General features: G+C 38.0%; 1 protein-coding gene across 19 annotated transcripts in view; it reads left to right on the forward strand.

The window, feature by feature from the left end:
• CRACD (capping protein inhibiting regulator of actin dynamics) overlaps positions 1-25,674 on the forward strand; it is a 125,019-nt gene that overhangs the window by 60,275 nt on the left and 39,070 nt on the right. For 17 of the 19 annotated variants that reach the window (XM_051790272.1, XM_051790267.1, XM_051790282.1 and 14 more), the window contains exons 2-3: positions 1,317-1,460; positions 14,087-14,158. In XM_051790272.1, coding sequence (XP_051646232.1) covers positions 14,134-14,158 — 25 coding nt within the window. In that variant the 5' untranslated portion in view covers positions 1,317-1,460; positions 14,087-14,133. The remainder of the gene's footprint in view (positions 1-1,316; positions 1,461-14,086; positions 14,159-25,674) is intronic. The other 2 variants (XM_051790285.1, XM_051790284.1) reach the window with 1 other exon arrangement.

A 25,674-nucleotide genomic window follows, 5' to 3' on the forward strand; every position in this document is an offset into this window, starting at 1 on the left:
TTTTTTTTTTTTTAGAATTGACCTAACAAGCTCAGGATTTTTTCATACCACTTTTTAATCTCTCACTCACACCTTCAAGACATTCTGAATGTTATGAGTGGTGCAGAGTCAAATGAGTGCTAATTTCTCAGCTTAAACAGACTGCCTTGTTCAGGTGCCTTTGCTGGGAAAACCACGGATCTACATCATCTGTTCTGTCAGCCTGAGAGTGCCCACCAACACTAGCCCATGAACTTCAGGAGAAGCTGAATACTGGGGCTAATAACCCCATTATTTAATGCCTGCAAGCTGTTCTGTTTGGTTACCAAGAGTCAAACATGTGCTTATCCTTGTCTTGTCAAATGGAACATGATTTAACCAATAAACTAATTACATTGTTCCAACAAAATGCTCTTATTTGTAGCTGCCTGAAGATGTAAGGATAAACGAATATAGCAAATACTATTTAATAACTGCTAGAGTATGGGAATAGATTAGATGCTACAAAATTCCTGTCTGATATTTACTTTGAGTTCGGTGCAAAATGAAGCACAGCAAGCCCTAAAATGAGCATAAAACTTTTGAGGTACATTTTGAATTGTGCAAGATCAAAATTCCAAAATTACAGTTAAATTTTTCAAGGTAAAATGTAAAACTAGTAAAACCAGAAGAAAAATGGTTGCTTTGTTTAATTTTGCAAGTTGTTTTCATCTGTTTAAATTTTTTCTATTTTGCAGTGTATTCAAACAGATTACTATAATTTCAGTTTTTGGCAGTAGATTTTTTTTTATTAAACAAAGGCATTTAATGTTCTTTGCCAGGAAAATAGTTAAAACTCACTTTTGTGCATTCTAATAGAAGGAAAATCAAAGATATGACAAGGTCACATTTTAACTTTTAGAAGTTATTAGTTTTTCATTTTGAGAAATGAAAATACTACATTTTTATTTCAGCCAAACTACAGTAAAGCCGGTGATATATTTTTCTTGAGATATAATTGATTTAGAACTGCAGGACGTGAGTGTTTGGAAGGAAAAATAAGAAAGTGTTGCTATTTCTCTAGTTAGAACGAGGAAAGAAAGACCATTTTGTATGAAAGTCTCAGAGGGAAGTCCAAAGCTAATGAAAATTTCTCAGGTTGCAATATCTTTTTTTTTTTCTTTCTTCCTTATTTTTTTTTTAGACTACAAGCATCTCAAATGATTTACAAGAGATGTGGCAGACAGGAACTGTTCAGCTTATAAACACCCTTCAAAAGAGTGAAAACAAAAAAACCCCACTCCTAGGCTGGCTTAGAAAAGTTGAACTAAAATTCTTTCTATTCCACTTTTACCTAGGCAGTTTGGGAGAAGAATGTTAACCACCGGTCCCTAGCAGCGTATCCTGACTTCTGATCTCTTATATTAAAGAAAAATACCCATTTCAGAGAGAGTGCAAGACTGTGTGAAAGTAGAGAATACCACACCCCAGCTTAAAAAAAGGTAAGGAGAGGTTTTTTTGCTAATCCTTTAACACCATAAGTGTTGTCTTCATTTAACAATCCATTAAGTTGAAGGCAGACGTGAATATTTAGATAATAATTGAACACTGAAGTATTTCTTTACCCTGCATGTTCTAACTTAGAAAAAAAGATGCTTTTTTATTGAAGAAAGAATGCAATTCTTGTGTTTCTGAGCTTAAAACTATTTGCTTTGTAGCTTTTATGTGTCTTTTGGAAAAAAAAAAGAAAACAAATGCTATGCAAAACAGCAAATATTATCTTTCATTTCAAGCACTGAAGTTATTTTTAGCCATGCAAAGATTTATGTAGTCTCTGGTATACCACACAACTCTCATTTTGCCAAGACATATACACAGCATGTTTGTAGAATGTTGCCTCTGGGAGTTGATGCTAAGTAGTAGTCTACCATTTGTGCTTTTATCAGAACAGATCTGCACTATTTTCCTTTCTGCCAGGTTTTGGATTGGCTGGTTATTTGTAAAATATTTACAACTCTGCTTCCCTTGACATTTCAGTTCTAAAAGGTATTGGAAGAAGCTGAAAACAGTTAAAACATACTTTACTGTGCATTCTCAAAGTGGAATAACAGCAGCAGAGGTTTTTTCCTATTCAGATTCTCTTTTTCTCCCCCCCCCCCATCCTTTTTTCTTTTCTTGTTCTGGGAAGAGTGTTGGAATTCCAAACAATAGGTAATAACTTCTTTCTATAGCAGCCATTCTGCAATGTGGTTCTAGGGCAAATGTGTTCATCAGTGATGTCATTTGCAAACAGTCTACGCCACATTTCTGTAAATCTGGGTTTGGTGTCTATCTAATGTAGAAACGTTGTCTTTGCTTTTGCACAAAACAATATGATTCTGTTATTTGAAGTTATTTTTGTGGTTTTAGAGAAGCTGTCCTGTCTAACCCATAACACCCTGCAAATTCACAAAGACTATTGGTTACCTAAAAGTCCTGCCTTACTTGTGACTGTCTTGCCAAAATGTATATTTGGCTGGTGTGTTATGTGGCAAGAGAATAAACGACCAGCAGACATCATTAAAAACTCTTCTGAAATGATCAGCTGAAATATATTGGCTTACTTATAAGAAAAAAAGGTTCTGTTTTCTTGAGATGGTCATAGTAATGTTGTCATTTTTCTGCCATAAAAATCTACTACACCTCAGCTGAAGGTACACAGGTGTTTGTGAAATACCTCTTTGTGAGATGGTGTCTGTTAATGTATTACAGGTGGGATATGTTCGTATTTCTTCAAAGCAGGAAAATAAGAAATGTGCCACCACCAATGGAAAATGCTCTGTGAATGCAGGATGCTTCCTACCTGCTCTCTAACCTCATATTTCCATGCCATTTGTGTGTGAGGATTACAGATTCTGAAGTATCTTCTGTTTCCTTTGAACAGACTTAGTTTGAGCAAGCAGTATGGCACTTTTCAAATAGAACATTTTATACTTTGCCACGTAAAATGCAATACCCATTGGCTTAAAATACAAATATTCAAAGAGCACTCTAGGACAGTGGTCAGGTGTGATGATCTCCAGACTGACTAATACAAATTTCATAAGTAAAATATGCAAGATATACATCTGTATATCTAGAATTTGCATATAATGTTTCTTCCCAGAGAATTAAAGCTAGGTTGTTTTTCTGACAGTGTACCCAGTGTTCTTTCATAACCCACCCACATATCCTGTTGTTAGAATATTCTGCTTTTTACTGCAGAAATGAGTCCAAAATTTTTTAGAAAAGAATTTGCACTATGAGTAGATATTTTGCTTAATCCATAAGATTCTTTTTGTTGTAAATCATTTGTAAGTGTAGCGTTAGTCTATTTTTGAACAAGGTTATTGAAGTCTAATATTTTGGGGTTTTTTCCAATACATACAAGATTTTTTTATAGTTGATTCTACCATTTCACATTTTCTAGGTTAAAATGCTTCAGGATCATATTTATTGGTGACCCTACCCTGCTTCCCCCAAGACTTCAGTTTTCCTTTAAAGAACACTTTTTGTTTTCATTCTTAAAAAAAGTGGAAGAAGAGGAAACCCTTTTTTATCTTATATGCTATTAAAGTTTTTATTTCATTTGTGTAATCCAAATCTGGTTCCCCCCTTTATTCTGTAATTTCTTGTTCTCTTGATTTTGCTTCTCCTGTTCTTTATGCTTTTCCAGTTCAGATTTCTTTCTTACAATAACTGATGACTATGGATACATTTGTGTTCTTTCAAGTCACCACAGAGGAAGTAAGAACAGCAAGGATTTTCTGAAATAAGTCACTGTTCAGTAACTAGCTATGAGAATAATCTATTTCCTATTTCAACGAAGAAGATGGACAGAGACCTTGGTTTAGTCAACATTATATTGTTCATGATTAATTTTCTAGATTTTTAGATTACTCTTGCAATGAATTTTAGTGACCATTAGAATAACCGGCAATGTGAAAAGGCCCTTGATTTTTTAACCCTCTACATAGTAATGTGGGTGAATTGGAAGTCTTCTCAAATTTAATAACACAAAAACAGCCAGGGAGTCTTTCACTGTAAATGGGCTCTGATTTCATGCTCTTAGGCAACTCAGCTTTAGCTTGCTTTTGTGCAGAACAATGTCGTGTCCTCATTCTAGTCCAGTGAGGGAGTGACCCCACACACCAGAGAAAACTGCTTATTGAGTCTGTGGTGTGTTCACTTGGTGCCTCTGGCTATGCTGGGCTGGGACCTGGGGTCGGTAGTAGAGCTCAGCTGCATAGCTCCATCCTTGCACGATGTGGAAAACTCTACTAAAAAACTCACCTATCCTTACCACAGCTATGTCTGTCCACTGTGTGGCCCTCCCCACTATCGTACTTAGAAAGAACCAACGTCTTTGTCTCCTCCATAATTGAAGTAGAACAAACAAAAAGATGACCTGAGAGTCGCAGCAATCTGAAATCATGTTTTCAGTGCAATGGAAAGTATTTTCTGATATGCAATTAATGAATTAGTTCAGAATATCACACTGTCTGCAGAACGTTGCAGCAGGAGTTGAAAACTGGGGTGGTTACATCCATCTGCTGATTGTCGTGGGGCAATAATTACTGTAAAAATGCTAAAGATTTTGATGATCTGAAAAGTAAACTGTAAATACCAAACACTTGTTTTATATATCATTTGGGGAATCTCCTGGTTGTGTGTATTCCTCTGTGTGGCCATCATGTAGGGAATTGGAGGTTACCAGCTTAGAGTCTAGGCACTTAGTCCTTCTCTTACTAAGAGTCGTGAGATCCGTGCCTAAGATTTACCAGGTTGGCAACCTGTAAGCTTTTGGAAGTTGAGAGGTTTGGCTTTTTTTAACTATTATTGACAGGGAAGTGGGAGGGCAGTAGATAGATCTCTTATAATGTGGAAGCTATACTTGACAATTCTGGGATCTTTCAGAGAGCCTGGAAAGAGTGAAGCAAAAGGTACAAGCTCCTTCTGCAGAAATTTCCTTTGAAAGGTAATACTGGCATGCTGAAGAACAGGATTATAGTTGATCATCTCTCTTTGAAATAATGGCATGACAACTATAAATAAAACAACAACAGAACAAAACAAGTTGTCATGTCACAGTTTTCATGTTCCTTAAGTCTCCCAATATATAACAGAACTAGTTACCTTTTATGTCTGCTCTGTTTCCCCAGAAAGCTGCCCAGTATGGAAAAACGTGTCTTGATAATTTTGCAAGAAAGTTTTTCGGGGCTGCTTATGTCTCAAAATGGGGTCCAAACCATGAAACTTGACTGGTTCTTGAATTTTTTTCAACGTGTTCAGAATTTCCTGTGTCAAGTCAATATTTTCACAAGGCTAGGAGCCACGTTTACAAAATTTAGATTAGTTTCTGTTTTGATTTTTATTTTTGTGATCCTACTGATGACAAGAGTTTATACAATTGATCCAGATTTAGTAATTCCATAGGCTACATTCTTTTTATTTCTTCCATGATGAATTCCGTGAAAATATCAATGAAGTGTGCTGTAGGCAAAATTATCTGAGGGCAGAAGGTGACTTATGCTTCTTCTAGTACTTTCAGAACTGGGTGAATTAAAGTATTCCCTGTGGTTAATTTTTTTTATGGCTACTCCTACATTACAGTTTCAAAGTTCAAATTTGAATCTTAAGAGTATTTAGGAATTCAGGTTTGTAGGATTGAAACAGGAAAAATTGACACAAATCCTGATTTGACTTTGCTAAAGCAATATTTTTGTTTGTGATGTCCTGCCTTAGGCATCCAGCTGTGGCTAAATAACCTTAGAAGCCCTATTTCAGGAAAAGACAATCAAATGCTTAATTTTAATATGATTTAGTGCTTCCTTGAGCTGAAAGCTCACTATAACCCTGGGCTTCAGTGACTGACTAGGATGGAGAGAAGTAAAACTCTTCAGGAAATTCTAAGAAGAAAAGACATCCAAATAGATATCAGAGCTAATTATGATATGAAATGGCATGTTAAATTCGGTTATGCCAATGGACTGACTAGCTGGTGTGTATTCAAAGACGGTGACCTTCCTCCACTCCACCTGAATGAGTCTCTCAACTGAAATGCAGCTCAGAAACTTAGGCAGCTTTTAAAATGCTTCTTGGAGATCTGTGATGTCATGAGCTGGCAGTAGGCAGAAGTCTCTTCAAGATGAGGTCCTTCTTCAGCTCCATCATTTTTATCAGTAAGTAAAAAGGGGAGCTGAACTCTCCTGCCGATGTTGGATAACATTTCCCACCACAGGATCCTACTGAGGTGACTAATTTTTGTTGATAAAACTTAGGATAAAACAAGGTCATATAGTGCTGGTTTGTGTTTCACTTTGGTTTCATATTACATGTGTATTCTCTAAAAGTGAGACTTCTTCCCAAAAATAAAGAATGGTTCTGGAGATGAAGCAAGAGTACGAAAAATATATGACCCATAGGCAAATTGTCTAGAAAAGTCCTTTAAGGACTTTTAAGCTGTTATTTGAATCTGAACTATATGTTTTACAGATGGACAAATGCTGTAATTTTTAATGGCTGTCATATTTTTAGGTCTGGAAGATATAATGCACCATTATAATGCTCCTATGTAACATAGGCAGTAAAAGTGCCTATTGAGCCTTTTTTTTTTATTGAGCCCATAAATGTAGGTGTTTATTCCTTGGTGAAACTTAGAATATGGAAAACATACAACTAGATAATCTAGTCAGAAGAAAAAAATATCCTGTAAAAGATTTCCTTGTGCTTCTGCAGCATGCAGATAGCTAATACAGTGCTTCTACTATAATACTCTTTAACACTATAAACTGTCTAATTTAGTGTGTATGTATGACACTATTTGTTTATTGTGTTAAATAGAAGTGCTGAAAATATTATTTAAAGCATTTATTAAATAAATATACAATATTATTAGTTATTTCCATTTTAATGTAATGTAATGACTGTTGTGCCTTTACGATAGTGCCACTGCATAGTTCCAAATCAGCCTAAAATGTAATACATTTTAGGGCATTAATGATGATCTAAAGATAAAGGAAGTTTAACCTCTTGTTTGATTTCAAAATCTCAGTGGTTATATAAATGTGTTGTGCTATACTTCTTGTTTCAGTAACATTTGAAAAAAAAAACAAACCCAAACAAACCCGAAAAAAACCCTACCCACAAAAAACCATGGCTGCAGCTGAAAGTGATGCTAATCAAAATGTTCACTCCGAGGTACTGGTTACTGACGATTCAGGTACTGTAAAAATAAACTGGGGTTTCGATTCTAAATTAAAGAGACAGAACACATTTTCAGTTTATTATTTCCTCATAAATTACTGCAAGGAATCTGCTTGTGTCTGAAAAATGTAGATTTGACTGGGCTGGTCTTGCAGTTCCTTCTTACTGCCGATGGGTCACCCAGTGTCTTTCTTACATGGTCTGGAGCAGATCTGATTGCTTGGTCTAACACTATCCAAGTATTTGTGTAGGGATTCTAGGTTACAGGATTTTACATCAGGAATTGATTTAGTGTTTTCTTCCTTACTTCCCTTTCTTTTTTTCTTTTTTTCCTTTTTTCCCCCCGTTATTTCAAGCAGTAGAAATGTTCAGGTTAATTCTAGTATTTGGTGAATAAGAGAGTCCTAGAAAGTCTCTAAGAAACAATACAGAAGTATTCAGTTTGTCTTGTCTTTCCTCTTTTAAGTGTTAGACTGTTAATTTCATGATATTTCTGAGCACCTTGTTAAGGTGAATGTTTTTGCACTTCTTCTATGTGTCCAGTTGTTTAATATACTCTATTGAGGAACTTTTCCTGATACTGAATTTAAACTTTCTCTGGCAACAGTTTGTCCTAGAAAACACTTGGAGACTCCTAAACAACCCTACTCCTTTCATTCTTCTACAGCCTCACAGCAAAAATCAGAGTTTAGTACTGAAACTATCTTTAAGGATTCAAAATATAATCTTTTCTATTCCCAAGCTTACAGGATTTCCTCTGTTAAGGTATAAAAAGAAAGCTGCAATAGGGAAATCTCCAGTGATAGAAACATAGGAAGGAATTATGGAAAATAAGATCATAAAGAAAAAAATTCTTTTAGATTCCAGTTCCAGAAGCTACTTGAGGATAAATTAAACTGAATCCTTTGGTTGGGGTGTTGGTGTCTTAGTTGTAGACATCATTAGTGTAAACAATGATTTTACTTCTGCTGATGTGATTAAATAGGCCTGCCATCATGGAAGCTAGCACCTTTCCAGGGGAACTGGCTCAGCAACTTTAAAATTAACAGACCAGAAAGTAAATTTTAAAAGATTGTCACATGAAAATGAAAGGCACTCCTCATCACCTGCAGCTTAATAACTTGTAATTCATAGTAAATACATAAAGGAAATTTATATAGCCTTTGTGATGTCTATATGAAGTAGTTGTAAATGGACAAGCCTACAGTTCAGTCCACTGAGAGAGAGAAGAATATATATGAATGAAGACATAATGAACTTTCTTACAGAAATCTTAATTCTAAAAAGTATAAAACATTTCCTGAGAAGACTGAAATGCCTCTTAATCTGCAAAGAAATCTGATTTATGTTGAGCACTAGTTACAGAAGCAGAAGTTCATAGTGTTTTCTCTGGCTTTAAAGGTTTTTAATCTGTATCAACTAACTAAAAGCTAGATGAACAAGATCATTTAAGATCATTCCATCAATGATGTTTATCATATAAGTGCAACAGAATAGACCCAGGCTATTCACCTTTCTTATGAGCGCTTGACTCTGTTGGCAGTAGCAGGATGTATAAAACTAGAAATTGGGGAAAGACTTTCTGTTTGTAATAAAATAAGTGGCTGAGCTAATTATGGAATGGGAATGGTGATTTTTAGATGCCTGCACTAAATGCCAGATTCTCCTTATGTTTTTAAGAAGTGTGGAAGAAGTATGCAATTGTAACTCTTAAAGGCTAAAATACTGCTGAAAGTTGTCCCAATAAAAGTCATCATAGAAGCTTATGAACTGGCAGTTTTCTCCCAATTTCTTTATCTTGACTTCAGAAATACCAAAATCCATTAGGCATTGATTTTAATATTTATTTAGGATTCACATGTAGCTAATCTTGTTCAAATTCCCTCTGCCTCCTTATTTTCCTCCCCCCTCTTTTCCTTCTGTCAGCCCTTCATTTTTCATCAGTTTGCCTTAAAGGCCCAGGGTGGATGAGTCAGTGATTCCAGCCTGTATTTGCTTAGATACCAACTCCCTTTTAGGGATAGCAATATCATGCTTTAGCTCAGTAGGTAGTCATGCTTTTTGAACAATTTTGACATCTAGAACTTTCTTTTATTAGATATTGACTGCTGCACTCCTCTCTATTTGAAAAAATCATGCTCTCTAGGTTTGCTTTTAAAAAAAAAAAAAAAAACCAAAAAACAACACAAACCCCCCAGCTCTTGGCTGCACTGATATCACCAATATGATGAAGAGTCAGACTGGTTTAATCATTTTCCTTTCTTGTCTACTTGTCAGTTGTTCATTCATCTTCGGTCACTTGAACAGCTATCTATTTGCCTTCCTGCCTCCCACTGGTCCTCCCCTCCTCCCCACTCCCAGGGAACCTTAACACTGGCATTGCCAGACCTCATGGCTCTGAATTTTGGTTTGTTTGACTTGACAGTTTGGAGGGAAGCTAATACTATGTCTTTTCCTTGCTAAGTAAAGAACAAACTGCAGGTACCTGGAATAAGATAGGCTGAAAAGCCAAAATACCTGGTGAGAAGGAGATCTTTCATGCTGCCACCACAGCAGCATCTGAGTGCTTGCTTGAGCAGGCACAAGATGCTTCTAATGCACCAGAAATGCCACTATTGCTTGATGCTCTGGAGGTTCAACCACATGCCCAGATTAGGGGTCTCTCACTTAGAGGAGGTGAGGAGGGAGGGAACATTTTCCACCCTGCTTAATTCTGTCTTCATCTGTAAAGCCAGGAGAAAGCTGGAAGGGGAACACATGATGGTATTGTTCTGTGTTAATTTTTTTTCTAATTAGCCAAAGTATTGAAAATGCTTCTGTCTCTTTAAAATGGTGTGGTATTTTGTGCTGTGACTATTACCGTACGTGAAGTTATTTGAGTGAACAGAATAACTTCATGTGTGTTGAGGTGTGAGGTGACCTCATTATTCCTAAATCTGTTCCTTTTTTGTAGCACTTCTTATTCAGCTCTGCTCTTTCAGCTGCTCGAGTGTTTTTATTTCTGCTCTGGTTGTGTAACAGATTTTTTTTTTAAATTTCAGAATCATAGCAACATAAGTTGGTTAGTTGAGCCAACCTGGCAGAAATTAGCTGCTCATAGATAAGACAATAATAGAGCAAGATTAAACAGGTTTTGTGGCTTAATAGAGTAAGAAGCGATACTTGCCAGATTTTACTTTGATGCAAGGATGTTGATTAATGCAAGAGATGTTTCATTCCAATCAAGACTTCTGTTAAAGACATTTTAAAAAATTATCATTTTTCCATTGCTTGCACAGTCAGAACTTCAGAGAGGTGTTGTGTTGAACACTCCGGCCAATTGGCGTTCCCTGTCTGCCTTCAGAAGAGCATGCCCTGGGGAGCACTGGCACTCTGCAATCAGTGCTTGTTCCGGGGCAGAGGTGCATATCTCCAGGGAGACACTGCTCCCTTCAGTACTTTCTGCTTTTGCTGTCACTGAGGACTGTGCTGTTGGGACTCTTATCTGGAAATGAGGCACCTGTCCGCTCACAAAGAAAAGAAAAAAGTATTTCTCAAAGTTCACTCGGTGGTCTCCAGGCAGCCTTGGTGGTCGTACTGAGTAGAATTTCTTTGAAGAGACAGATTAGAGGTGGATGACTGCATATCCCCTTGCAAATGCCATATATTGACAATTTTTATATGCTAACTTGAAAGTTTTTCCATTTAGACCTCCAGCATTTAAGGCACACATGAGAGACAAGATTGCAACTCCGTTGCTTGAGAGCTCTCTATCACCTCCTGAGTTGTTCCTGTGGGACATGCTTGTCTAAATAACGGATCCCATCTTTTGTATCCTTAACCACCCATCAGAAACTTCCTGGCTCCAGTGGTGTTTGCCTGGTTCATTTTCTGCTGCTCTCTCTTGGTTTCTTGTACTAGCTTCAATATTCTCTACTGATCTCATTTAGCTCTGGAGCACTTGAGTGAGTTGGTGATCTGTGGGGTTTTTACTGAGCAGGTAAGTTTTCTGACCAAGTGTGTTTCCTAAGTTAAAGGTCTAGTGCCTATGCCAAATCTATACTTGCATAAATAACCTGCCTATCTACAATTACATATAACAAGTTTTTAGCAGTTCCACTGCCTCCATTTCCTGTTGCATTGAAAATAGTTCCAAATGAAATTTTGGCCAGAGGGGCAAAAATTTTAGTTTGGCATCAGTGGATGGCATTTCTGCCAGTTCAGGTATGTGAATTATGTAATTAATATCTGCATAAGATAATGTAAAAGCAAAACACACCATGTGTGTTTTAGGGGCTTTACATGAACTGGAGTTGTTTGGGGAATAACTAGGACCTTTTAAATGCCTACTGCATTACACTTTTCATCTATCAAGACCTATTTGCAGGTAAGCCAGTTGAAGGAAAACATTTTATTTTTGTCTTTAAACTTTACATTGAGTTTAATTTTGTCACTTCACCTTTTAATCCTCTTTCATTTAATATTTTGACATGTAACAAAAGCATCTGTTTCAATTTTCAACCCTGCTTAAACAGAGAAAGGCTATGGCAATGGTGGCAGGCAGTTCAGATGTGATTGAGATAAAGCTGATATTAGGAAGTTATAGGGAGAGTGGTTTCTGCCTCTTCATTGCCAGATTGTCCACCACTTATCTTCATGTCTGTTGTCTGAGTGATGCTGCTTCTCAGCTGTTGCTATGAAAAATCCTTTGATAACCTTGTGTGATGACTAAATGGTACTAATTGTCCCCACCTAGTAGGCTGTTTCATGGTCATTCAGGCATCTCCAACTTTGATGGTAGATTATGTTATCCCTGTAAGAGGTACCTCTTGACACCTATGCTTTTCAATATTGTAATGTCCATTGTTGGTTTTCAAGGTGGATCTTAGTCAGTCATGGGTTTTGAAGTGAAAAGACTGCAAAGGACCTGAACAGCTGCAGAATGTGTTCAGGGAAGTGACCACAGCTATGATCCACAGAGTTTCTGCTCAGGTACCTGTGCAGTCTTTTGGATGATCCTGAGCCCTTCTGTAAGCTCTCATGGTCTGAATTAATCCTGGCTTGCTGGTTATTTGGAGGGATGCTAGATCTAGTGCAGCGCTGTGGGAGGAAGGCTTGAGGGGGCTGTGTGAGGTGATTTATTGACTGCAGAGAATCTTGGTCTGTCAGCTGCTGGAGTGGCGTAAGCAGCCCTCATAGATGGGTCAAAAAGCTATGCATTTTGTCAAACCAAAGTAGTTTCATCTTCCTATTCTTTTTTTTTTAGCTCTTTTTAATTAAAATGAAGTTGGGCAGAAGTGATTCTCTTGGTTCCTGAGAATGTTTCATTAGTGAAATAAAATGTCTCTAAAGAAAGAAGTTGCTAAAGTCATTATTACACATAAATCTTAATATATCTACCCAAAAAAAAAAAATTGGCATGAGATGCCTCAGTGGAGAAAGCAACAGGGGGATATAACTCTCAAGCTTTTTATTTTATCTTCTCTCATTTACAGTTCAATCCCATTTGTCTGTGTTTTATGCAAATTATTCTGTATGTCTATATTTCCAGTGCTTAGAAAGAAGGGGTCGCTAAGCAGCCTAAGATTGTTCAATGTTTTTCCAAATACATATTTTTAATTGACTTGACAGAGGGAGATTTGAGAAATCAGATATTAGTAAATGCACTATGTACAACAGATTAATCAAAATTTTCCTTTGTTAAAGGCTTTATCTTCTGACTTAAAAAGTCTCCGCAATTGATATGCAAATGCCAAGGACCTCTGTTGAAACTGGATAAAAACCATAAAGTTTTGTTTCACATTGAGAAAGTATAGTCTTTCTCTAGATCTTGAATTTCCTGAGAAGCACTTTTTGGTCTTAACACCATCAGGATGTGAAAGCGTAAGCATAAACACTTGTTGTTGGTCTTTGGGTAAAACTTGTAATACATGATTTTGAACAAACACCATGCAAGAATTGAAAAGACATCATTAAAACATTCATTTCCTGTTGTGGATTTTACTGCATGATTGTTCCCAAGAGAATTGAAAATTAGACCTCCATTTGTATGCCAAACTACAGATCTGAGAGCCTATCTTTACTGGGTATATTTTCCCTTAAATCCTATTGCAAATGCGTGTTTGTAGAAGACCGGCACCTCTGCGAGTGGAGCTACTGGATCCATGGGAAGTTTTATCCAGAGCACAGAGAAGTACTGTAGTAGGCTTTGGCTCAACTGGTGTTGACTGAGAACTGCATAATGAAGCCTTTTTGGGGTTTTATATTCCAAATTTTATTGCTTTCTAAGAGGAATTTGCATCATTGTTGCTTCTTTTATGGTGAATAAAGTCTGCTTAATGCTTGTCTCCACTTCATGTTACTATAGGATGCTTCAGAAAATACTAATGTCTGGCACAAATTTTCTTGGAAAATGCAGCCTCCTGATTTCATGGTAGCTATTGACATTAAATTGTTCTTGTAAAAGTAAAAACATGGATAATAATGTCAGGAATTTCCTTACTTTTTTAAAACCACTGCTGTTATTCATAACACCTATAAAGGGTTGCCCAGTATCCCCAGTATACCTTATTTCTCTTGTGGGACAAGTAAGCTATTTTTGGCTTTGTAGCTGGGGAAGACTGAGCAAAAAGCAATTATATAAACTAATATATCAAATGTAAGATCACCTGGGAGGTCTTAGCTATCAATCTGAAATCACTTTGACTCTTGCTAATTAAAATCTCTCTTAGCATTTTCCCCAGGGAGAGTGCTAAGAACAGGGTGCTGAAGTACACACTCAGCCTTATTTCTAAGGCTATTCCTACAAGCTTCCTATCATGTTACAGTATGTCCTTCAGAGTTCTCTTAAAGACAGCAACAACAAAAAAAAAAGCCAAACAAACCCTTCTCTTTGGTGATTTCATGGCTTTTGTTTCTTCCTCAGAGAAGATCAAGTCTGGAGTTTCTCTGACTTCGTCTGAAATTGTAGGCATGATCAATTTGTTTAAGAAACCTTGTAAGTACTTGACTGATGGAGCACATGATGTCCTGTCATTTGAAAGTTCACTGTTAAGTTTTTGTGGCTTAGTCTGGAATACTTTCAGTGGGGAGCTGGCTGAGGGGAAAATGTGCTGTGCTTCTTGTTTTTAAGCAGGAGCTGCTGCTAATGTGTGTGCTGCTTTTGTCCATTTTTATGGCAGTCAGAATAAACAGTGTATGTGTGAAGCTCAGCCAAATCCAAACCAGAGATTATTCTGGTTTATGTTTTTGCAGGTAATTTCCTGTGGCATTACTAGGAGCTACCTGTTCCACTGTGGGAAACTTTATTCCCCCAATTTGTGTTATGTCAGATGCTGTGCTTTTACCATACTATTTGAAATGGTCCTTTTAGCTGATGAAAGTTTAGAATTTATGGATTTAAATTTTGAAGTAAATAGAAAAGTACATGCTTACTTAGGATCATATGGATTATTTTTCAAAATTGTCAAAAAGTTTGCCATTTTAAAGTTTACTATGGTAATTCTAATCTTGACAGGTTTTCCTATGATAATTCTCAATTATCTTTCAGTTGCACTGATACTAAGTTATATGATTTCACTTTTATTGATTACATTGGGTTTGCAGAGATTCTTCCACAAATTTAGAATTTATTTGAGTTAAATGATGTGAATGGACTGAAGCAGTGTTAAGTTTGTACTTACGTGTAAATAGCAAGCATGCTGTCAAGCAATGGTGCTGGATTCATGTGGTGGTGTCCTGTTCACCTCTTTGTTGGTGAAGTTTGGGGATGGGAGGGAGATGTGGGAGGAGAGCCTGGCCAAAGCATTTATAATAAACAAGACTTATTTTCAACATAAGATGATGGTTAACATCATAACATGACTAAAGTTTTAGTCTGTTTTCAGATTTCCCCGTTTTATACCTGGTGTCTCTGTTTCCACTGGATTGCATGATTTTCCACATGAGCTTGCGGTACTGAAAAGGTATTAAGAGGGGAAAAGGCTCTGACTAGATTCACCAAGTGCCCTTCAGAACATGAAGTCCCCCTGTCACCCTGTCACTGACAGTCAGGTCAAATACTTTCCCAGGGAAAGAAAGGAGAGAGGAAGGAATGTAAAAAAGCCTTTACTTCTCAACAAGTTATTTAATAGTCTCTAATTATGGATTTAAATGATGATTTAAAGTAGTAAGAAGACTTAGTTTGCATTTACTATTGAGGAATTCATGTGGGAAGAAGAGACACAAGTGTTTGAAATACCTGACTAGCTCTCTGTTGTCATCAGTTAATAATTGACATGGCCATTTCATTTGTATTTTGTTGAGAAAAACGGAGTAGGCTCGACATATAAAGAAGCTCTTAACTTCCTTTGTGAAGCAGTGGGAGTACAGCATATCCATTCAGTACAAAGAAAAAAATTTACTTGTGTGAAGTTTTCAGACTTTTTTGGTTTTCCTTTTGTATGCTTCACCAGTGGCACTGTGGGAAGGAAACTGTTTCTCATGTGACTTTTACACTTGTGTTAGCTATTATTAGTTAAGCCATAACTGAGCTGCAAATTCCAGGCCCAGACTTTCCCAGAATTTGGTGCCTGCTTTTGTAGAAAACCATTTGTTCTACAACTACCACCAAATAAAATGGTGTATCGCCATCTTGCCTTATACTGGGTTTTATGGTCAATCACTGTATGGTACTATGGTAAAGACTTAAAAATCCCCAGCACACAGTTGTAGGGGATGAGCACATTCACACTGTCATGTGAGACTTTGCTGAAAGCTGCTGTTCTACGAAATCTTTGCCTACAACCACTTTGCTTGTGGTCCCTTTGCTTTCAGTCTTTTTCTATCCTAGTATGTGCAGTGGTTTCTGAACTCTCTCTGCCTTGGCACAATTTCACAGGGTAAAGAGCAAATTTTGAAAATATTATGCTATTAAAATCTTACTTCGGATGTTTGTTTCTGATTCCCTAAGAAGCATACGATTTACAAAGAGATGAGTATGACTGACTTACCTTGATTCTGCATAAGTATTAGCAGAACTCTAAAAGACGAGAACATGAATATGGATGATTTATATATCCATGAGCACTCTACATGGGATAGCAATGCTTTCTATACATAGAACATGAAGTTTTAATTGCTCATGGGTGGAGACAGACACTAATTGTCTAATCCAGTCATTTGTTGCGAAGGCATTCATTATCTTTGTCCTTTAAGATTTCTTTCAGAAAAGTTGGGAAAAAAAATTGACCCCATGGGTAAAGGTTGAATTTCAAATTACTCCTCTGCTTCTTGAGCAGACTGGCTGCTCTTGGAAATGCAACACTCAGCTATATGGAATTCTTGTCTGTACCAACCTTGGCATGCCTGCATTCATTTTTCCTAATTATTAAACAACTTGCACTTAATGAGTTGCAATTAATTAGTACCTTTTGCTTTGTTACACATACAAAATTATACTCTAGTAAAATGCTTCATGAACTAATTAGATATCTCAACACAGTTGACTTCTGTCCTCTTGTCTACTGGTTTCTTATCATATAGTGAGATTAAAATCTTGTCTCCTTACTCCAAAGATACAATCTCTTCATGTTCCTTTTCTCCCATGACAGAAGAAATTTAATTCTTATTCTGGAATGTTGTTTCCCTAAATGAGGTGTCCTCTTTAATCTATAGAACAGAGTGCCTGTCCCTTTTCACAATATAGCCTAAAGCAGGGATGACCAGCTGCTCTTTGGCTACACTTGCCCCAGCTGACAACTGGAGTGCCGGAGGATAATAAGAGGTTGACTCTGGAGAGGGTGCTTGGGGCATCCTGAAGAACAGGTGCACAAACAAACCTTACCAGTCTGATGGCATGGTCCAGGAGGGCAGGACAGAGTGACACAGTTGTTTACAATGAGGTCAGGTCCTCAAAACTTACTAGTTATGGCATGGAGCCCATTCCAGCAGAGGAGAGCAAAGCCCTGTAAGGCTGCCTCGGCCACTTTGCCCTTGCCCGTCAGAACCTCAGGGGACTTCCAGCCACCTTGCTTTTCCCCCTGTGTATCGTGGAACAAAAACTATTTTCAGTTCCACGGATGTACATGTCACCAAGGCACCTCAAGGACGAACAGTTACAGATAGATAATCTGTTTCAGCTCCTATCCAGTGTCTCCTTCCACTTTGTGCTGAAAAAAATGGGAAAAACTTCCCTCTGCTTTTGGAAGAACTTAGTAAAAAATATTATTGTATTTTTAAAAGCCGTTCAAATAACTTTTGTTACAAAGTAGTGAAATCTCACTGCTCTCTTATTTTCCCTTTTTTGATTACGTGGTTATCCTATTACACAATGCTATCAGGACTGTGTTACCATTACTGAAGCTTTAGGATACAATATGGGTGATGGGTGATGCCCTCATAGGAATCAGTTTACCAAAACCAAGTACATGTATTTGAACACTTTATAGTCACATGCTTGACTGTGGTTTCCAAACTGGCACCTTCCAAGTAGCAACTGCCCTCCCATTAATGAATATGGATATTTATAATGCCAGGTAGTTGTATGTGTTCTGTCCAGGTGGGGTTTTCTTCCAGATTCATCAGTGATCTGCTCATCTTCATTTAACATCAGCAAACCAGTGAATTCTCAGGTGGTACTGCAGATTAGTTGTCATCAGATAATTTTCAGTTTACAGTCTGAAACACTTAAACTCAATATCTGTTCATATATGTTGAGTTTAATCTCAACATTAACTGTGACTAAATCAGATCAAATTACATTTGTTCAGAGTAATGTTTTCTGCAAACACAGTATGAACAATCTATACCCTGTGACATATGTCATCTCTCTACCATCAGGTAGAGACACATATGATAAATGAAGCCAAACTAAAAAAATAGAATATTTGGAGACTCTCCTATTTTGTTCTGATATTGTGTGATTATTCATTTTATGGTTTGGCTCCAAATAATCCATGGTAGAAAAGCAGGAAAATTAAAAGGAGGGAATGTGGTTTCTCTTGTAATTGAGACATACCCTCCTGGAGAAAATGCTTCTCTGCATCACCACAATGCTGTGTATTTCTGCTGCACAACTGGCATCTTTCTTTCTTCCATGTAATATGTAAGACTTAGTCTTAAAAAGTGAAGAAGATGGGATAAAGAGGTGGGAGAAGCCTAGGCTTAACTTTACACTGTGCAAAGTTACCCTCATATAACTGACAGTGCTGTCATTTCATATACCTAAATTAAGTGGTTCTTTCCTCTGACTGTCCTGGGTGGGTGTTAGTGCACATATGGCTTTTGGACTTTAGCTCAACTGTTTAAAGAGGTATCAAGATTAGCACAGTCATTTAGAGCATCAGGATTTTTCTGACAATGTAGAAGAAAACCTGGTATGAGGATCTCAGGATCTGATAGAGGGCCAACAAGGAGCACTGGGATGATTATTCTCTTCACTTAGGACTTTTAGCTGTAAGTGTTAGTTTTTGCCTTCTCTGTGCCCACAGGGCAAAGCAACAGCTACGTTGGTTACCAAACTCATATTTGACAAATCTTTCAGAAACTTTCATGTGAGGAAATTTTCAAGAAGTGCAACCTGAATTTGCTTTCAGGTGCTTTGCAGTATTTTAGCATCAAAATGTGTCAATGAGAGAGATGAGGGCATCTCTTGAGGCCACTGGTCACATAATGGAAACTGATTATTTTTGTAAACTTTTATTTCAGCTTGTTTATTATATTTGTACTGTTACTGTTCTTTAAAGATTGCGTGTACTGCTGTAACCCATCTCTCGTCTTTACAGAGATGGAAAAATACTGCTTCAGCTGAATGCTTGTAGCCTAGATAGGAATACATTTAAAGCAAATAAAAACGGTTAAAACTTGGTGAATGTTTTACCTCTCTCCTCTGCTCCCAGCCCATTCCCAAATCTGCTCTCTGCAATTTCTTTCACAGCAAGTGCTCTTGAATCTTGATTTTACAAGTGTGGGAATGGTATCAGGTGTGTTTATGCAAGGTGTCAAGAAGCAGTTAAGGAAGGGAGCTAAATACGGTTTGGTCAGCACGGGCTTCCCCTGACTCTCATTGTGAGCTTCCCTTGACTGGACAGGCAGGGCACCAATTCCTGTACCAAGCTGCTTGCAGGGATCCAAAATGTGTCTCAGCACCTAGTAGAACAAGTGTTCAGAGCTGCTGAAAGTGACTCCAGCTTCCATTCTTGCTTGACAAACAGACCCTGGCACTAGTTAGTACCAGGAGAGGAATTTCTGTTCCTTGTTCTTGCTGTTGTACTGGAACAGGTGGAGGGTACCTGATCTGCCAGAAAGCGCCCTGTACAAGTGACATTTTCTGGGATGATATTGCATCGTGAGATATAACACTTGGCTGGTCCCCTGGGTGTCAGGGCTGCTGTAGTTCCTCAGAGTACAACAGACACAGCCTATGCTCCCAGTGTCCTTCCAAGGTTTACAAACTGCATACAATCATTAATTTCCCTTAATGGTAGTTACATTTAACCATCCGCACTAGCACAAAAGGTCTTGTGCTTTGCCTGGCCATCTGAGTCCCCTCCATTCTGTTTCATTCTGGGACATAGTACATGGTAAATAAACTCCAATGTGGGCAGGTATGTTGTAGAAAAAGCAGCATCTTCTTTCTCAGCAAAGTTTAATCATGCCCAGCTTGTGTGGCTAAATTTGATATATTTCCCGATTTACTGGTGATAATGCTTTGTAATCTCTGCTCAGTGAGATGGTGTGTGATGAGTGTGATCAGTCACATCCTGGCCTGGCAAATCCTTGCCTGGAAGCGAAACAGCATGAAAATAGGGAACAGATTTTTTTCTTTTTGTTCCCACTGCCTAAAGGAAAGATGTTTCAAAAGGAAATGTCTGGTTTTCCTAGTTCAGGGATAGAAAGAGTTGTTCTTTTGTGAAAAGGCCATTTTATATTTGAATTATTTTAGATATTTTTGAAATGTTTAAGTTTATAAATGCTCGAGTGTCATCTCTTTATGGCTGCTTCTCTTCTTTTTAATTTTGCTTCTTCATGAGTAATTAATTTTATTCTAGCATCATAAAATAGAACAGATAGGGGGAGATTTCACTTAGCATCACTGTAGTAGCTTGGGTTTTTTTCTATTTTGATATTACAGAACTTATAAAGAGCCCTTTATATTTATATTTGTAGTAGAAATCTTACTTGACTGGCATTTAAAATAGCACTGCTTCTACTCATTAGTGTTATATGTTTGTATATTCAGTGTTAGCCAAATAAATGTGATGGTAAAATACATCTATTTGAATATTCTATGAAGTGAATATTGTTAGTTCTCAAAGATCAGACAAAAAATATTCCAAATTTTTTATCTCTTAGATACCTATAAATTGGTCAAAACTGTAAAATTTTATAAGATTTCACTGAGTTTGAAGTAATTCTTTGATACTCACCAGTCACAACAACCAAAAAAGCCATTTTTATCTGCTGTTTTTCTTCAATTATTGGCTGTTATTGTTCTGAGCAGGATACTGCCTTGAAAGTGTTCCTTATATTACTAGTTTTAGTGCTTGCAGCTGCTGTATGTCACAGTATCTATGTCCTTACTGGTTTCAGTTTGTCTTAGGCAGCAAAAGCAGAAATAATACATCTGATTTTGCACCACGACATGAAATTTTTATCCAATAATGTTGCTTTTATGTGACGTTCAAGAGACAATTGTTCTGTGTCAAAATGACTCAGCAATGTATTAGTTTGTTGTTTCCACCATAAAAGAAGGAAAAATTCCAAATCCCAATCTAAAATATATTGGATGTACCTGCTTGCTTACAGCCTTGATTTATGAGCTCCTAATGATTTATTAGTAAGTTGGGTCTCCACCCCGTTGCTTGGATAGTAACCCCTGTCAGTCCCAGGAGCCCCTTCCATAGGATGACATTTAATTTTTGTAGCAGCACCACACTGCTGGTTTATAATTATCCTGTGATCAGCTGGTGTGGCCAGACGTCTGTCTTCTTGCACATTTCTAGCTGATCTGGGCCAAGTTATTAGAAGAATGTTTGAACAATATACCCTAAACAAATGAGTTTGTACATAATACTGCAGCATTGCCTCTCATTTCTGTTATCCCAGTCCTCCAGCCATCCAGTCCTTCTGGCCTGGCACTCTGACTGTCTTTGGAGGTCAGGATACTTCTCAGGTTTGTCTTATCAATAGAATTCAGCAGCATGCTGTTGGCACTTCTGCCTTATCTCTGAGGAGGTTTGGTCTATGAGTTTCACGCTACCTTCATGAAAATTAACATTTTCTATTTTCTGTGGTAAACCAGTAGTTTCTGTGAGGATGAAATACTCCTTCTCTCACCGATGGAAAACTGGAAATTGTATGGATCCAAAAGTGTTGACCAGTGCAATACAGGACTTATTCTAGGGCTGCAGGGGCAGGAAAAACTTCATGAAACACAATCCCATGCAAAAATGATCTTAGAAATAGTGATTTGAGTGTAGAATCCTGATCCGTCAGCAGCTTGTACAAAGCCTTGACGAGGTATAAATGACTGCCAGCAGCTGGGGAGGGGCAGTGGGGAGCTGTTTGTCCAGTGCAGGTTTTACTCCTTGGACTTTGGACTGCTCTGCAGCAGGGCCTCAGGGAAGTCGCTTGGCCTTTGAGAGTTTATCTTTTCATATGCAGTGTGGCCAGGATAGGTTTTAAACGCTTTCAAACAGGAATTGTTCCATGTAAGAAATTAACTTCCTAAGGGAAACCCATGTTTTACAGGGTTTTTTTTCTCTGAGAAGGAAATAATAAGCCAACATCCCTTTACTGCATTGACCTCAGGTGTTCAATGCATCTCTGGAAACCTCAGATAAAACCCAGCATACCAAAAGGGTCTCCTGTCATTAATACCTTGAGTTAATAATTCTTGCCCTAGTAATTTTCTCCCTTCTGTTGCATAATGAATGAATGTTTTGTTGGTGAATCAGAACCTTTTGTGGTCCATTCCTTTCTAAAAGTCTCACATGCATCACTGAGCCAGGAGCTATAATAAGCTGGTTCTATCTTATTGCATGTGTTCTGCAATGCAGCCCAGCACCTCAGTAACATCTATCCCATTAACTTAACACTTCTGCAAATGTCCTTTTATGTATGAACTCTGCTACCTGTTGTCACTGTGCTCAGGATGCATCTCCCAAGTTGCTTTAAACCCCCTGGCTACTCACTGTGTAACCTGTAAGTGGGGCTTTCTCTTGAAAAAGTTTATACTGATCTTCTCATACTGTCTTCCCTGTTGGGAGTCCGTACTATCCCCGGCCTACCTCACACATTCCCAAAGTGACCTACCTGCTCTAAGTCTGGTTGTGTTTTTTGGAGGGTGGTGTCTTTTCCATCCCAAAGGTGCTGCCCAAGGGTGTCAGCGGGATGGATTAAGGCAGCAGGATGTCAATGTTAAAACAAACCGTTGGGTAAATGAGGCTTTCTGACTTCAAGGACCACTCATTGTGATAAATGATAAAACAGAGATACAGAAATACAAAGTCTGACTGGGAAGACTTTAATTTATAGATGGGGAAAAGAGGAAAACAGGAGCTCAGCAATGAAGGGAAGTGAGACTCTTGCCGGAGTAAATGAGACTAAAGAATTAGTCTCACAGGAGAGAGGACCAGTATTTACTCAGCTCTGGTTCTTCTGTTGTCATCTAAAATGTCATCTGAACATTTTTAAACTGTTCTTTACTCCTCCTCTCCATTTGTATTTGTTTCTTGCTTGTAAGGACCACTGAGGCAAATCTCATGTAGTAGAGGTTAAATCCTTTTGCCTTTAAGTGAATGACGTAACTTTTCACTTTCCCTGTTATTTCCTTGTTGTGTATCAAGAGAAGTGTTGAAATATCTGTTTCCCTGCTCCGGATGATAAAGTGTACTAGATGGTGTTTGAACATTAATGGACTCTATTATGATAATTCATATGTGTCTCCAAACAGCTGACTATCTCAGCTACATATGGTTTCTGTGGAAGATACAGTCTTTGGGAGGAAGAAAAATCAAAAAATCAGCTTTTGTTTATGGAAATGTTTTTGTGTCTGCAGGTGGCAAGGGAAAATAGATGTTTCTGGAAAATAAGATTTGTTTTTGCTGTGTTATGGATACTTTAGGTAGTATTACTAGTTTATATCAGGTAATCCAAGAATACCTCATCCTCTCTGTGGGACAAGGTTTGCAAGAAATAGTATCTCTGTAAGATCACTTGATACTCTTGGAAAAACAGGCAAGCATTGGCATGCTATTTTTCCTTTTCTTTGCCTGCGTGTTTCATTAGACCACTGTGGCTACACCAACTTAATGCTTTTGATCCCTCTCAATATTGTGTTTATTTAATGTTTCTCAGGTATTGATTTGATGTCAGGTCATATTATCTCATCTCATCTCTGTCAGCATGGGACTATTGCATACTATCCACTTTATGAGTTTTATGTGCTATCACTAAATGTCTCACAGAGTTGAATTCATAGCTGGGAAGTTACATTATTGAATCTGAATGTCAGTCTTTTTTTATGTCAATCTTTATTCTGTGCGTGTTCTCTTAAATGTTTCTTTGGGCTCTTTTAGTTTGTTCTGCTTTGTATATCTAGACTGCATCTATATATTCATCTGTCAACCCCAGCTTTCTTTTTAGCTACATGTGGAAGAGAGGGCAATGGACTGAGGGCAGGTCATGAAGGCAGAAAATGTCCAGAAACCAATTTTCCCTGTGAAATCTGATGAACTACAACAGGTACAGGAGCTCACACCTATTTTAAAACATGAGAGCATGGTTAAGTGGAGCAGAGGCTACTCCATGATCCCAAACAATTTGTTTTCCTTTCCTGGAGGAGTAGAAACACCTCTCCAGGGAGTGCTGCAAATTTATATCAGTAACGAGCATCTCTGGGGACTCATAGAAATGGATGTGCCAAGTCGTGGAGTGGGTGGGAAAGCTGGAGGCAAGTGTCAATCCTGATTTGTACAGAGAAGCTCTATGGCCTGTGAGAACAGACTGGGCAAGGGGGAGGGAAGGGTGGCTTTTTGATGGGGACCTGAAAAGCAAACAAGTTTGTGCAGGTGCATGGCCAACCCAGAGCTCAGCAGGGCACTGCTTACTGTAGTGGATACATCCTGAGTTATTTTAAAAAGAACATCAATAAGAAATATCATTAGCTTGAAATCAAGGTGGGTTTTTTTACTGGCATTGTGTTTCATAACAGCCTTTTTCTGTTGTAGAGATGTAATTAGAGATGTCAGTCAACTTACCCTCTTAATATCTTTTAGTTCCCTTTTTTGCCTTGGCTGCTGTATTGAGCCTGCAGACCAGTAATCCACGTGCCCTCTCTCTGCCACGCAGTTCTTAATGATGCATGCACATGGATTTTCATTCTCTCAATTCTTTATAGAAATTTCTATTCAATTTAATAATTTATATTCTCATTAATCTAGCTTATTACACCATATTTTGTAGCCATTAAATTCAATAACAAGGAACACATTCTTCTGGAGAGAGGTCCTGTGCAATATCTCATTCTAGGAGAAGTGTTACAGACAGATGCTGCATCTCATATAATGAGCAATAAAGTCTGTGAAATCTCTGCAAATCCCATTTCAAAACTGGGGCTTGAAAAATCCTGGCCACAGTAACTTAAAATGACGCTATGAATCCTGGTTTTATTTGTTTTTCCCCTCAACGATCATCTTCCTACCTACCAGCTGATGCATGCGCTTGGTCAGCTGTGCTTGGAGAGGTCTCGCCCTGCAGGTTTCCTCACCCACAGAACTGTGAGTGCCCCCAGCACTGCAGCAAATAGGAAAAGCAAGGAACCTACACCTTGTTAAATATTTAGCTGTCTTTTCTGCGATTATGTGAGTCTTTCTGTTTCCTATGTGAAGCTTGCTTTGCTTGAAAATTATTTTTCAGATATTTCCAATGACATTGGCATCTTCTCTCTCCCATCCACTGGCATAACCTCACCCCTGCATTGATCCTGTTTTCTGGGATACACTGCTCACTCTCTTTCCAGTCATTTAAATTTCTTCCCTCTCGAAGTGTGGTAGTTAAGTCTTTGTTTGACCTGTGCTTGTGTTGAGGACTCTGTGCTGGTTTTGATGGGATGGATTAAGGAGGAATTAAGCCTAGGAATCCCAATGGATTTGGGTGACATTCGAGCAGTTTAATAACAAGATGTCTTATGGGGAATTTTCAGCTGGCACATTGATAAGACTTTGCCAGCTGGAGTCCAAAGGCTGTGACTGATTTACTGGCAGTAATGCCCATTGCACCCGCCTTCATCTTTCTTGGAGAGCATGAAAGAGAGAGCATGAGAGAAGTTGCTCCCTTCTGTCACTGGGAGTGGAAGGACCATGTGCTACCTTCATGATACTGATGCTCTCTGCTGGCTCTATGTTAGGCACTGTGTCTTCGTGCATCTGACAAATTATATGACAGGTTAAAGATTATTCTAATCTGTTCTGCTAGTCTTCTGATAGCTGAGATGGGAGCATGTACCATCTGTGCTGTGTTATTCTAGCTAGT

The sequence above is a fragment of the Manacus candei genome, unplaced genomic scaffold, assembly GCF_025592945.1.
Source record: "Manacus candei isolate 608988 ecotype Guabito, Panama unplaced genomic scaffold, ASM2559294v1 h1tg000028l, whole genome shotgun sequence".
Classification (NCBI taxonomy): domain Eukaryota; kingdom Metazoa; phylum Chordata; class Aves; order Passeriformes; family Pipridae; genus Manacus; species Manacus candei.